The sequence below is a fragment of the Microtus pennsylvanicus genome, chromosome 12 (genome assembly GCF_037038515.1).
Source record: "Microtus pennsylvanicus isolate mMicPen1 chromosome 12, mMicPen1.hap1, whole genome shotgun sequence".
NCBI lineage: Eukaryota > Metazoa > Chordata > Mammalia > Rodentia > Cricetidae > Microtus > Microtus pennsylvanicus.
Genome location: NC_134590.1, coordinates 16,508,006 through 16,521,228, shown reverse-complemented (window position 1 = coordinate 16,521,228; position 13,223 = coordinate 16,508,006). Strand labels below are relative to the sequence as shown.

The 13,223-nt window shown below is 41.7% G+C and overlaps 1 protein-coding gene across 8 annotated transcripts in view; it reads left to right on the top strand.

Moving 5' to 3' along the window:
* Positions 1-13,223, top strand: part of Rufy3 (RUN and FYVE domain containing 3) — a 92,758-nt gene that overhangs the window by 40,781 nt on the left and 38,754 nt on the right. For 2 of the 8 annotated variants that reach the window (XM_075942445.1, XM_075942449.1), the window contains one exon: positions 2,218-2,271. The exons of the other annotated variants lie outside the window; for them this stretch is intronic. In XM_075942445.1, coding sequence (XP_075798560.1) covers positions 2,218-2,271 — 54 coding nt within the window. The remainder of the gene's footprint in view (positions 1-2,217; positions 2,272-13,223) is intronic. 8 annotated transcript variants of the gene reach the window in all.

The following is a 13,223-nucleotide window of genomic DNA, read 5'->3' as shown; positions in this document are numbered from 1 at the left end:
CTCGAACTCGGAGATTTGCCAGCCTTTGCCTCCAGTGCCAGGATTAGAGTGTGTCACCACACCTGGTCTATAGCAGATTCTTAAAGCGCACCTCTCTATGGTGTTAGGCAGTGGTCATTTCAGATTGCTTTCTGTTGCTACAGATGGGAGGTGGTTGTGGTGTGCAGCTTTAATCCTAGTGCCTGGGAGGCAGAGGCAAGTGGATCTCTGTGAGTTCAAGGCCAGGGCTGCACAGAGAAACCCTGTCTTGAAAAAGAAAGAGAGAGAGAGACAGAGAGATGGAGAGAGAGAGATAGAGAGAAAGAAAGAAAGCTGGGCAGTGGTGGTGCATGCCTTTAATCCCAGCACTTGGGAGGCAGAGGCAGGAAGATCTCTGTGAGTTTGAGACCAGCCTGGTCTACATAGTGAGACCCTGTCCCCAAAACAAAGCAAAACAAAAATATTTTATAAGACTTAGAGTTTGAATTATAAAAGAATAGCATGTCTCTTCTTGGGGAGGGGTGTGTGCTAGTCACACCCCAACTCACATCTGTTCTGCAGTAAATTCCCGAGATGCCTAGGAAAGAGAAGTGACAGTGAAGCAGCTCTTGAGCTCGGAGAGAGACGACGCATCTTGGTGGATTGTGTTACTCAGATACTTTTGAAAAAGAAAACAGACCTGAGCATGATACTGTATTTCTGAAATTCCACCCCATAATCCCAGCACTCAGAAAAATGAGGCAGAAAGATTGCTCTGAGCTCTTCCAGGCCAGCCTGGGATGGACCCTAGAGTGAGGCCCTGTAGAGATGGTAGGGGAGGCGGCAGAAACTGCTCTACACAGGACTCACAGGAGACGTCACAGAGACCCCTGGTGGACACTACACTTTGCAGACTCTCCGCAGAAGTCTTGGAGGAGCTTTGTTTTACTAAGCAGAGAATTTGTTTTATTAGGTGACCAGTAAAATTTTAGTGAATAAAAGGTAAGACGGGATGTCCATCCTGTTTGCTGGAAAGAGACCATGGTGAATCTGTAGCCCAGTAATGTGAATGGGTGGCCGAAAGCGCATTTGCATGAGCCGTGAGCTTCCGTTGTGTACGGTGGAAGCACGTAATGTAGTCGAGGGCTTAGAAGAGCACACTCAGCCACATCTCCACAGAAGATGTTTAAATACCAGCGTACCATGAAGTCATAGGAGTGGCGTTGGAAGTCTACTTTTCCTGTGGGAGACACTTTCTAAGGGATATTTGCATACACGAAGCCACTGTTTTGAAAAGTCTCAAATTTTGATTGTGAAGGTGGTTCAGGGATGAAGAGCACTCTGCTCTTCCAGAGAAGCTGAGTTTGGTTCCCAGCAACCACATCTGGCCAGTTGAGCTACAGCTACCTGTAACTCCAGCTCCAGGGATTCTGGCACCCTTTTCAGGCTTCTGTGGGTATCAGCACATGTGCAACAGAGACACATAAAAAAATCTTTAGAAAGAAGAAAGAAAACAAACTCCTGGAAACCTGAAATATGTTTCATAGCTGTTCTTAACTCATTTGGTAAAAGTGCAGGCTTTGCATTTGCTTCAGGTTGTTTTAGATTTCACTATTTAATCTGAACATCCATTCATGCCATGCAGAAACATTAATATTTGTGGTTGTGGGGTGCTTTCCAAACTTCCCAGTTCTGCACAATGAAGGCCACATGACTTTAGTGACATTTAGGTGGTTTGTTTTATGTGTGCACAGAATGACAACTTTTGTCTTTGTTCTGTGGAAAGAGTTAGAAATCATGCTTAGATTTTTTTTATTATTATTTTAAGAAAAGTCGATCATTTTCATCATGATAGTATTTGCCCTGAGTCTGAAGAAGAATGTCCACATGCGCTCAGTTTTGCTGAAGTGTTCCACGTAAGTGCCGACCCGTGTGGCTGCGGCACAGATTTCAGAGTCTGATTGAGCTCTCAACAGAAGAACATCTGTGTTGCTTGTGTGAAGTAAGCGCACTTGTTTCTGTCCACTGGGAACCTTGAGGTAACTGACCATAGCTTGGAGCATTCAGTGGTGCGATAATACCTCCGCCTCCATGCTTGCAATCCCAGTCCCTTTCCCTGCTAATCTCTGTTAAATGACAGAATCCCAGGCCGCCTCCCTCTCAGTTACCCCTTGGGGAATCTTATTTTTAAAAGCACTTTTCTTTCTTGCCTGCATGACATTTTATCTTTCTTTTCCTTTCTTTTTGCCGTTTGCAAAGACTCTTGGGAGGATTTGACTGATTTGGTGGAACAAGTGCGTGATGATACAGAAGGTGCGTGCCTCACCAGCGTCTCTCAGCTTTCTTTTGCCGTTGCCTTTCCGTTTGCTCCTTTTCTTTTTGTTTATCTTCTAACCACCTTTTAATTGTCCTCCATAAGAAAGAGTGTCCGATTTGGGTTTTATGTACCATGGCGATAACTGGGAAGTCCCTGTGCTTCTTTCAAGTAGTACAGCGCTCTGTGTATTTACAGTTTTTCTTAGGGTTTTTCTCAAAACATTTAACAGGGGCATTAAATTACATCAAACTTTCCTGTGACTTGTTTTAAATTTGCTTTTATATTTGTGAATTTCACAGCAGTCAAAAGTAACAGCAATTTCTGAAAAGTATTAAAAGTCCAGCCCACTTTTCAGAGTATTGGATCTCTGGTATCTTCGTTTTGGTGGTCTGCGTCGAGATGATACAAATCATACATCACTGCTTTATTGAGATGTAATTCTCACACCGGGTAAAGACTACCATTTTACAGTGTACGGAGTGATCATGAATGCATTCACAAAGCTGCGTGTTTCCGTCACCACCATCCTGCTCTGTAATGTCATCTCCCGAAACAGGAACCCATGTCCCCGTTATCAACCGTTCCCTATTTCCCCTACCTGCCTGTCCATGCCAATGCCCAGTCTCCTTCTCGTCTTTAAGATCACCTGTTCTGGACATCCACAGAAACACTGTCATGAAGTCCATGTCTTTTTGTCCGTGACTTCTCTCACTCAGCATATTTTCAGGGCTTGTCCCTATTATGTGCAGAAAACATGCTGCTGTGTGGACACACCATATTTTGTCCAGCCATCATGTTGGTAGATATTTGACGTGTTTGTAGTTAATTGTAAGGAATGTTTATGTGAAAACACACAATGGATTCATAATGTTTCATACTGAGAAAATACCTTGAAGTGGAATTCTAGATAAAATGGTATTTCAATAATTTTATTTTTTTATTTTATATGTATTGGTGTTTTACCTAGAAATGTCTTTACACCGCAGGTGTACACACGAGGTCCCGAAGAGGGCATCATGAGACAGCTGTAAGCCACCACGTGGGTACTAGGACTCTAACCCAGGGCCTCTGGAAGAACCGTCAGGGCTCTTAACCAACGAGCATGTCTCCAGCCTAGACTCTAACATTTTTGAGAAATGTCAGACTTGTCTAAAGCATCTGCACCATTTTACATACAATCTGCAGCACATAAGGTTGTAGCTTCGTTAGATCCTTAACTAATACTTTCTAGTTTCCTTTTTTAAAAAAACTTATGTGTGTGTTTCTATGTGGGAGTGTTTTGTCTGCATGTATATATGTGTACCATGTATGCACCGTGTATGTGTGTGTCTGTGTGTCTGTATCTCTCTGTGTGTGTCTGTGTGTGCATGTCTGTGTGTCTGGGTACACTCACAAGTGCAGAGGTGTCAGATTCCCTGGAGCTGGAGTTGCAGGTGGTTGTGGGGTGCTTGCTGTGGGTGCTGGGAATCAAACTTGGGCCTTCTGCACATTTAACCGCTGAGACATTTCTCCAGCTCCTTTCTTTTTCAGGATTTATTTAGACTCATCTGGGTCTTTTGCATTCCTGTAGGTATTTTAGGATAAGTTTGCCAATTCCTGTAAATTAGACAGCTGGGATTTTGATAGGGATTGCTTTGAATCTGTATTAACTCAAAGAGTATTGCTATCTTAGCATAATTAAGTCTTGAAATCCATTGACATTAGATTTCTGTTTATTTTGATGCTTTAAATTTTCATTTCCAGCCAGGCAGTGATGGCACATGCCTTTAATCCCAGCACTCGGAAGGTACAGATAGGTGGATCTCTGTGAGTTTGAGGCCAGCCTGGTCTATGGAGCAAGTTCCAGGACTGGCTCCATAGCTGCAGAGAGAAACCCTGTCTCAACAAAAAAAGAAAAAAAATCCATTTCCACATTTTGTTTTCAGTGCACAAAGCTTGCACATCTTTTGTCAATTTATTTGTAAGTATTTTCTTTTTGATACCATGCAAGTGAAGTCATTTTTGAGCTTTTTGCTACTGATTTGGTCCTTTCTCATCTACAAGTTGATTTTTGAAACTGTAGTAATGCTGAAAGCTATATGCAGTATGCTTTTTCTATGTATACTTTTCAGGGAAAACATTCAGTTTGTTATTAGGCAGGATTCGAGATTAGCTAATAAGCGATAACAATTATAATAATATTGTGTAGTAGGTTGATTGGACGTGACCTCAGATACTTTATGGTGCAGAAGTGTCTTTTTCCCTGGTAGAGCTGAGAATGCTCATTTTCTCAGTGAACAGAAACACTGTACAACAGACTGTCTCCTTGGCATATCTACATTTCCAGCATCACTACTCTTGCATTTTCAAGCCGTTATTAAATAATGGCCATTAATGAATAATAGACACACTGTGATACTGTAACTAAGGCGGCTTCTGAGTGACTGACAGGCATATAGACAGCTTATATGGCATAGAGATGATTGGACAAAGAGGTGATTCATTTTCCACTGTGGACAAGAAAGGAATACATTTCCATTACACTGCATAGAAAGGCATGCAATTTAAAACTTATTAGTTATTTCTGGAATTTTCCATTTAATATTTTTAGATCATGGTGACTTGTAGAAAGCAATATGCCAGCGAAGAGACTGCTATCCAATTAAGTCTTGTATTGATCTTGTATCCTGTAGCCTTGCCAAATACACTGATTAGCTAATACTTTCTTTTTGCTTATGGAATCTTTAAGTCTATAATAACCAATCTCCAAATAATCTCCAAAACTATGATTTTACCCTTCTTCTCATCTAGATGCCTTCTTTTTTTCCTAATTGCCCTGACTAAGCTCTCCTCTAGGGTGTTTTTAGAACTGGTGAGAATGACCGTGTGTATCCTGTTGCTGACCTCTAGCAAAGTCTTTTACCTTTAGATATTATTGTAGTAGATAGTTTTTCCTACTTGCATTTTACCAGGTTAAAGAAATTCCCTTCTCAGTTGGTCAGTGGTGGCGGGGAGGGAGAAGCAGGTGGATTTCAGTCAGTCTACAAAGCAAGTTCCAGGACAGTCAGAGCTGTTACACACAGAAACCACATCTCAAAAAACCAAAAACACACAAAAAGGAAATTCTTTTCTTTTCCTAGTTTGTTACATATAAGTGTTTTTAGATATGTCAGCCTACATTTTGTCTACATCTATTTCTATTGAAATCACACCTTTATTAACTTGGCGTATTGCCTTGCTTGACTAACGTATGCTGAATCCGTGCAAACCTTCCATTCTGGCCTCGGTCCTGCTTGGTTGTGTTATGATCTTCTGTGTATGTTGCCAGTGTTTTGTTGAGGCTTTTTATATTTGCATTTGTGAGGAATATTACAGTGCAGGTCTCTCGTTTCTCTTTCTGTCGTAAAAAAAATATTTTCTGGAACATTTTGCAAACGATTGCTATTACTTCTAAATGATTAACTTCAACAGTGAGGTCATTCGCTTCTGGTTTTCTATCTGGGATTTAGGTTTTGCTTTATTACCAATTCAGTATCTTTTCTTGTTACTTATTTGCTCATGTTCTCTGTTTCTTGTCAGTTTTAATTGATTTGTGTATTTCGAGGAAATCACCCACGTTTTTCATTTACAGTTTCACTAGTTGCTAGGCAGTGGTGGTGCACACCTTTAATCCCAATACTCAGGAGGCAGAAGCAGGTGCATTTGTGTGAGCTCAAGGCCAGCCTGGTTTACAGAGCAAATTCTAGGACAGCCAAGGACACAGAGAAACCCTGTCTCAAAAAACAATTTAAAAAAATTCCGCTTATTTCTGTAAGGTCAGTGAGCCCAGTGTCTTGTCTTTCCTTTACTTTGGTTTTAGTCATTCAACTTTTGTGGGTAAACGTATGCTAATGTTTTCTTCCTATTGTTGCTGTAGGGAAAGAAGGGATTGTTGGGATTACAGTGTGAGAAGGGATCGAGCTCATCAGGGCAGGGAAGGATGACAGCTAGGGTGGGAGGCGGTGGTCACATTACACGTGGAGTCATGAAGCCTATTGTTGAGTCAGGACATTGCCAGGTAGCCCGGGCTGACCTCAGATCACGATCCTCTTGCTTCAATCTCCTGGCTACTAGGATTACAGGCATGGGTCAGTGTTTCTGGTTTCAATATTGCTGATCTTTATCAAAGATTCAGCTTTGAGTTTTGTTGATGTTTCTTAAGTTTTGGGTTTTGTTAGTTTGTTCTCCCCCCCACACACTATTTAGTTATTTCTTTTCCTTTTAATTTCATCCTTTCTGCTCCTGGTGAGATGCATCATATATTATTAAATTATATATTATATTATACTACGTTATTTGCCTTTGTGGAATCGTGAAGTTTTGACATACTGGAGACAAGAATCTTCTAAGTAAGTGTTTCACTTCATGGTAAATTACAGACAAGATTCACTAGCCCCAGTGCGCCTGAGCGCTAACCCCCATGGCTTTCCTGTGTTCTGATACTGATGCTCCAGGACCACGGAGTTCATGGTACTTGGTGTCAGAGGAATTTGGGGAGGGGGGAGCATGTCCGTTTCTCTCCATCCCGTGGAGAACCCATGTGCCAGTGTGTCATGAGGATGGTTGATATGAATGCGTGTTGTTTTCACAGCAAAACTAGGACTGCGCTCTCTCTCTCTCTCTCTCTCTCTCTCTCTCTCTCTCTCTCTCTCTCTCTCTCATTGTTACTTAACTTCAGGGGAATTTGAGCCTCAAAATGACAAAATTCCATGCATAAAGTCAAATGTTAGTTCACACCAGTAAATAGTTGGTACCGAAGATTAAGAGTGGATACAAACCTTCTAACAGAGCCATATTTCAGCAAAGCCCATTTTGGATTATACTGTTAACAAGAAAAGGTAGCGATAAAGATGAGTTTATCATGAGATACTCTTGACCAGCTGCCTTAACAGAGTTCCTCAGAAAAGTGTGCAGAAGTCAGTTTCCTCCACTTCTGCCGAGTAGAAATGTGTGTGATGTCTGACATGGCTTATGGAGAGTGTGCAGATAGGACTGTACACAATCAGGCTAGTGATGAAGACTACCGAATTCTCAGAAATAAGTGTCTTCGCGTTAGTTAGGTGCTGTTTTATGATGAAGGTCTTTGTTAGGGTTTCCAGATATCTCTTTTACTATCAAGAAAAACACACAAACCGAGCGGGTGGGAGGCAGAGGCAGGCGAATCTCTGTGAGTTGAAGACTAGCCTGTTCTACATAGCTAGTTCCAGGACAGCCAGGGCTACATAGTGAGACTCTGTGTGTGTATGGGGGGGGTGGTGGTAATGCTTTTAATTTTTCTCAGTACTAGTAATTAAACCTAGGTTTCCACAGATACTAGGCAAGCTCTCTAGCCCTGAGCTACATCCTGGGTCCTTTTTTATTTTTAAAATTATTTGTTTTTATTTTGATACAAGGTCTTGATGACAAGTTACCCAAAGCTGGCCTTGAACCCATTCTGATTCCCAGGCGGACCTTAAATTTAGCCTCCTGAGAATCTGGCCTTACAGGCCACATGCCAGTTCACCAAGAGAAAACTTTGATCTTCCAAATAATAAGGAAATCTTGAGGAATAACTGCTGCAAAAAAAAAACAAATTAGTTCAGCTTTAGTAGAAATTAGGTTTACCTAAACATACTACATAGTGGATTCCTGTCAGGTGTTTTGTCCTGCTGGGTTGAACTCGCAAATCTTCTCTTCTGAGAGTTCATAGACTTACACATGACCTTGAGTCTGACGGAGTAGGAGTGACTAGCTCCCAAACTGGTGGTCCACAGACTGAAGCATAGCAATGCTACTGACGGCAGGCCGGCAGAGATCTGGTTGTCTCCTGCCGTCGGTTGAGAGGGGCGCAGTCGGGCGTCCAGTAGCTCTCTAAAATACTATCCACCACCAGTGATTACAAGATGTTAGAAACACTGGATGATGCATCCTGCTGCTAAGAAAATTTATATTTTTTGGTATAGTCTTCTGCTTTGAGAGGGAAAACGTTTTTTGTTTTTTTGTGACAGAGTTTCTCTGAAGCTTTGGAACCTGTTCTGGATCTCACTCTGTAAGCCAGGCTGGCCTTGAACTCACAGAGATCCACCTCTCTGTCTCCCAAGTCCTGGGATTAAAGGTGTGCACCACCATCTCCCAGCGAGATGATAATTTTTTGTATATTTCACTGTCCCTGTCTGACTCTCTCCCTCCCCCCCACCAGTGCTGAGGGACACTAACCCAGGACCTCATATATCTAAGCAAGTACTCTGTTTTTTAAATTTGTATTAGACATGAATTATACATAATGGTTTCATTGTGACATTTTCATGAATACACACAATATATTTTGATCATCTATACACATACACCTAATGACAACATTATTTCCCTTCTCTGAGTTTTTTTTTGAGCCTTGGAGGGGGTAATATAGATATCTCATTGCTGAATCTAAAACCACTCACAAACAGCACTGGGATCAGTTATGAGTTTTTGCTGTTAACTACTGGCCTCTGCAAGAAGAAACTCCTCTGATCAAAGCCGGCCCCACGAATCTGTGGACATAAATACATGTGTAAGGCAGTTGGATGAACACACCGTGTCTGCTCGGCAGAACAGCAGCAACAATCTCCCAGTAGGCCTGTGACCAGGTTTACAATTCCAGATGTGAATTCCTGCTTACAGAATAGGCTGCAAATCCAATCAGCAAGTGGTTGGTTACTTTTGTAACATATCACACTATTGAGCAAGTCAGCGCTTCTTGCCTGGTAGTTGGTATTGTTGTGTTTCTCTATGTCCAACAACCATGACGTGTAGCATCTTTGTTAAGAAGAATCTTGTTATCTCAGTCTGGTAGGCATCCAAGGACAGTGGCATTTGTTGGTATTACTAGGGGGGAGGCTTGACATTTTTGAACATGTATACAATGAAACATGATAATTCCCCACTCCAACTTTCTCTATATCCCCTCCAAAACATTCCACCCTCAACTTTTTAGGTTTTTGAGTCAGAATTTTTCTGTGTAGCCTTGGCTATCCTAGAACTCTGTAGACTAGGCTGGCCTTGAACTCAGAAATCTGCCTGCCTCTGCCTTCTGAGTGCTGGGATTAAAAGCAAGTACCACTGTGCCCAGCTCAACTTTTTTTTTTCCAAACAAGGCCTCACTATGTGGTCTTGACTAGTCTAGAATTTACTATGTAGACAAGAATGGCCTTAGACTCACAGAGATTTGCCTGTCTGTACCGAAGATTAAAGGTGTGTGCCACACAATGCCTAGCCTGTTTCTGTCATTCTGTTTGTATTTGTGTTATAGTACAGGAACAGTTAATGCTGCCCATATAAGTGGAGTGTGGGACTATGCATTGGAACATGGGAATCCTACCGGTGGCTACATCTTCAGAAAGAATGTTTTCCATCCATCCCCAAAGCAATTATCAACTGCCAATAGTACCTCAGTAAGGGGTCGGAAGCTCACCTAGCCCATCTATATCATAATTTCATCTAGCTTTATGTGGTTCCGGTCTTGCGCAGGTATCGGCTGCTGTGAACTTGTGAGTCTAATAGCCATGTCAGTTCAGAAGACAGCACCCACATCACTCCTCTCTATCCCCTGTGCTCACACTGTCTCCACTTCCTCCTCGCGGACGTTCCGAGCCTTGGTGGTGGTGCGTGGTGGTATCCATTTATTTATTTTTTTATTAGTTTATCAAGTATCAGATTTCCTTACGACTTTTTAAAAACTACATTGTTGGATTTGGTTTAATGTCTCCCTCTCCTTCCTGTCCCTCAACTCCCAATACTCTCCCCACTTCAACTTTTCTACCTCCACTACTCCCCCCCCACTCTCATATCACAGCGTTCTTCTGCCCTCCTCAACTTAAATAATTTCCCCCTTTGACTTAACAATCCCCTTTCTAGTTTCCTGATACATTCTCATTCCCACATAAATGCACATGCATAGAAACTAATAGCTAAGATCTACATCTAGGAGAATATGTGTCTGTCTAATGTGCCTGAGTTCTTTCCTTCATATTGTATTTCTAGTTCTGTTCCTTTTCCTGCACATTTAATAACCTCATTTTTCTTCATTTCTGAATAGTTACATTGTGTATATGTGCTACATTTTCATTACCCTACCTGAGTTGGTGGACATCTAGACTGGTTCCACTTCCTTGCCATTGTGAATAGAGCAGCAGTGAACACAGACACGCAGGTGCCTGCCCCTGACAAGTTAGTGTAGAATGGACAAAGAGAGCTACGTCTGACGCTGGAGAGAAGATGGCTGAGCTGCACAGAGCACTGACTTCTCCTCCCAGCACCCACATGGCAACTCACAGCCTTCTGTAACTCCAGTCCTAGGGGATTCCATGCCCTCTTCTGGCCTCCGTGGGCACCAGACATACATGTATATGTAGACATATGCATGCAGAACATCCCTGTACATCATGTATATGTAGACATATGCATGCAGAACGTCCCTGTACATCATGTATATGTAGACATATGCATGCAGAACATCCTGTACATCATGTATATGTAGACATATGCGTGCAGAACATCCCTGTACATCATGTATATGTAGACATATGCGTGCAGAACATCCCTGTACATCATGTATATGTAGACATATGCATGCAGAACGTCCCTGTACATCATGTATATGTAGACATATGCGTGCAGAACATCCCTGTACATCATGTATATGTAGACATATGCATGCAGAACATCCCTGTACATCATGTATATGTAGACATATGCGTGCAGAACATCCCTGTACATCATGTATATGTAGACATATGCGTGCAGAACATCCCTGTACATCATGTATATGTAGACATATGCATGCAGAACATCCCTGTACATCATGTATATGTAGACATATGCGTGCAGAACATCCCTGTACATCATGTATATGTAGACATATGCGTGCAGAACGTCCCTGTACATCATGTATATGTAGACATATGCATGCAGAACGTCCCTGTACATCATGTATATGTAGACATATGCATGCAGAACATCCCTGTACATCATGTATATGTAGACATATGCATGCAGAACATCCCTGTACATCATGTATATGTAGACATATGCATGCAGAACATCCCTGTACATCATGTATATGTAGACACATGCATGCAGAACATCCCTGTACATCAAAAGGAGATGTCTGATGGTAGCCTTAAATGTGTTAATGTGCAAGAAGTAAGTAATGGTAACATAGACCAATTTGACTTTGATGTAAAGTGTTTCTCCAAAATGTTGCCTAAACTAGATGAAAAGGTGTTCATTCTTTTTTTGTTTGTTTGTTTGTTTTGTTTTGTTTTTTTTTTGTTTTTTCGAGACAGGGTTTCTCTGTGGTTTTGGAGCCTGTCCTGGAACTAGCTCTTGTAGTCCAGGCTGGTCTCCAACTAGGTGTTCATTCTTTATCGTGACTGCTCAGAATGCTGAGGCTTCAAGACTGTTAATTCAAGACTGGCATGGGCTGTGTAATGAGACATTTCCTCTAAAAGTTAGTTAACTGGATAATTACCACAGTACCTATGAGAACACTACAACAAATAAGAATTTTTATAGTTGGGGCTGTAAGTCTATTAGTCTGTAAAGTTAATGTAAATTAGTTTAGGATTTGCTCACTTTTGCTTTATTGATTTAAGTATGAAGGCAGATATAAAGGAAAGCATTGTATGACAAAATAGCCTGTTTTTATCTTGTTGTTTATTTGAATTATGAAAGTGTAGTTTTAGCAGGACTTTGGACTTTCTGTGCAGAAGTAAAATGTTTCATAAAGCACTGGGCAGCTTTTAGTTTATTTACACAGATTTGTTATTTGCTGATGCATGGGAGGGTTTACACATACACAGTGTATTCCTATGTAATTTCTGTGTATATGCATGCATATAGATTTCATAATAAATACAAGTCCAAATCCTTCCTCTGTGGATTGTGGAGCCTCAGCCCCAGCACTGTTCTGTCCCTGTTCTTTCATCTAAACGGAAGAGGAAGCAGGGCTGGTGCCTTTCACAGCACTCACTGCTCTCAGAGGACCTAGATTCTAGTCCCAGGATATGCATGGTGGCTCTCAGGAACTACAGTTCCAGGTGATCTGACTGTTCTCCTGGCCTCCACAGGCACTGCGTGGACATGGTGTACTAATACACAGGCAAAGCACTCAGTCACATAAAAATAAGTAGATCTTTAAAGGAAGGGAAATACTTCAGCAGTAATAATGAGATAGTGGGTACATAAGATAATCGTGTTAGGACTGGAGGATCAAAAGCATCTGTTCCCATCAGTTCGTTTGTAAGTAGATTGTGGTGGGGGAGGAACACAGGCATTGTGGTTGGAGTTGAGCAAAGGCATTCTGGACTCTGGTTCTGTCATTGGTCACTGTGCTATGGACCAGCTGCATAGCTCATTACAAGAAACAGTTAAGACCACAATTGGATATATTTGGCAGTAGATGGATATGATCCCAGCACTATGGAGGCTCAGGCTGAGGCTGAGGATTGTTATTGGTTCTAGTGAAACCTTGTTTCAGGAGAAAAGAAAAGATAATTCTAAGAAGCACACAGTAGTACCTGGACCTTCTGTGTTCTGTAAATACAATAAGGTCCTGGTGCTGCTTTCCTCAACTAGGTTATTCCTGGTGCTTAGAGCCAGACACTGGGTACTGAGTATTCAAAACTTGGGAGTTAATTTCTTGTACCATATTGTACCAATAGTTCATTAAGTTTATGAAGTAATTTAATAAGTAATGTCTTTGAGTTAATATCGCTGTGATGAAACACCATTGGCCAAACCAGCTTGGGGAGGAAAGGGTTTATTTGCCTATAAAACCTGAATCACTGTTCATTGAGGGAAGCCAAACCTGAAGGCAGGAGCTCATGCAGAGGCATGTCGGTTACTGGCTTGCTCCTCATGGGTTTCTCAGCCTGCTTTCTTACAGCTAGCCCAGGAGTGGTACAACTTCCAA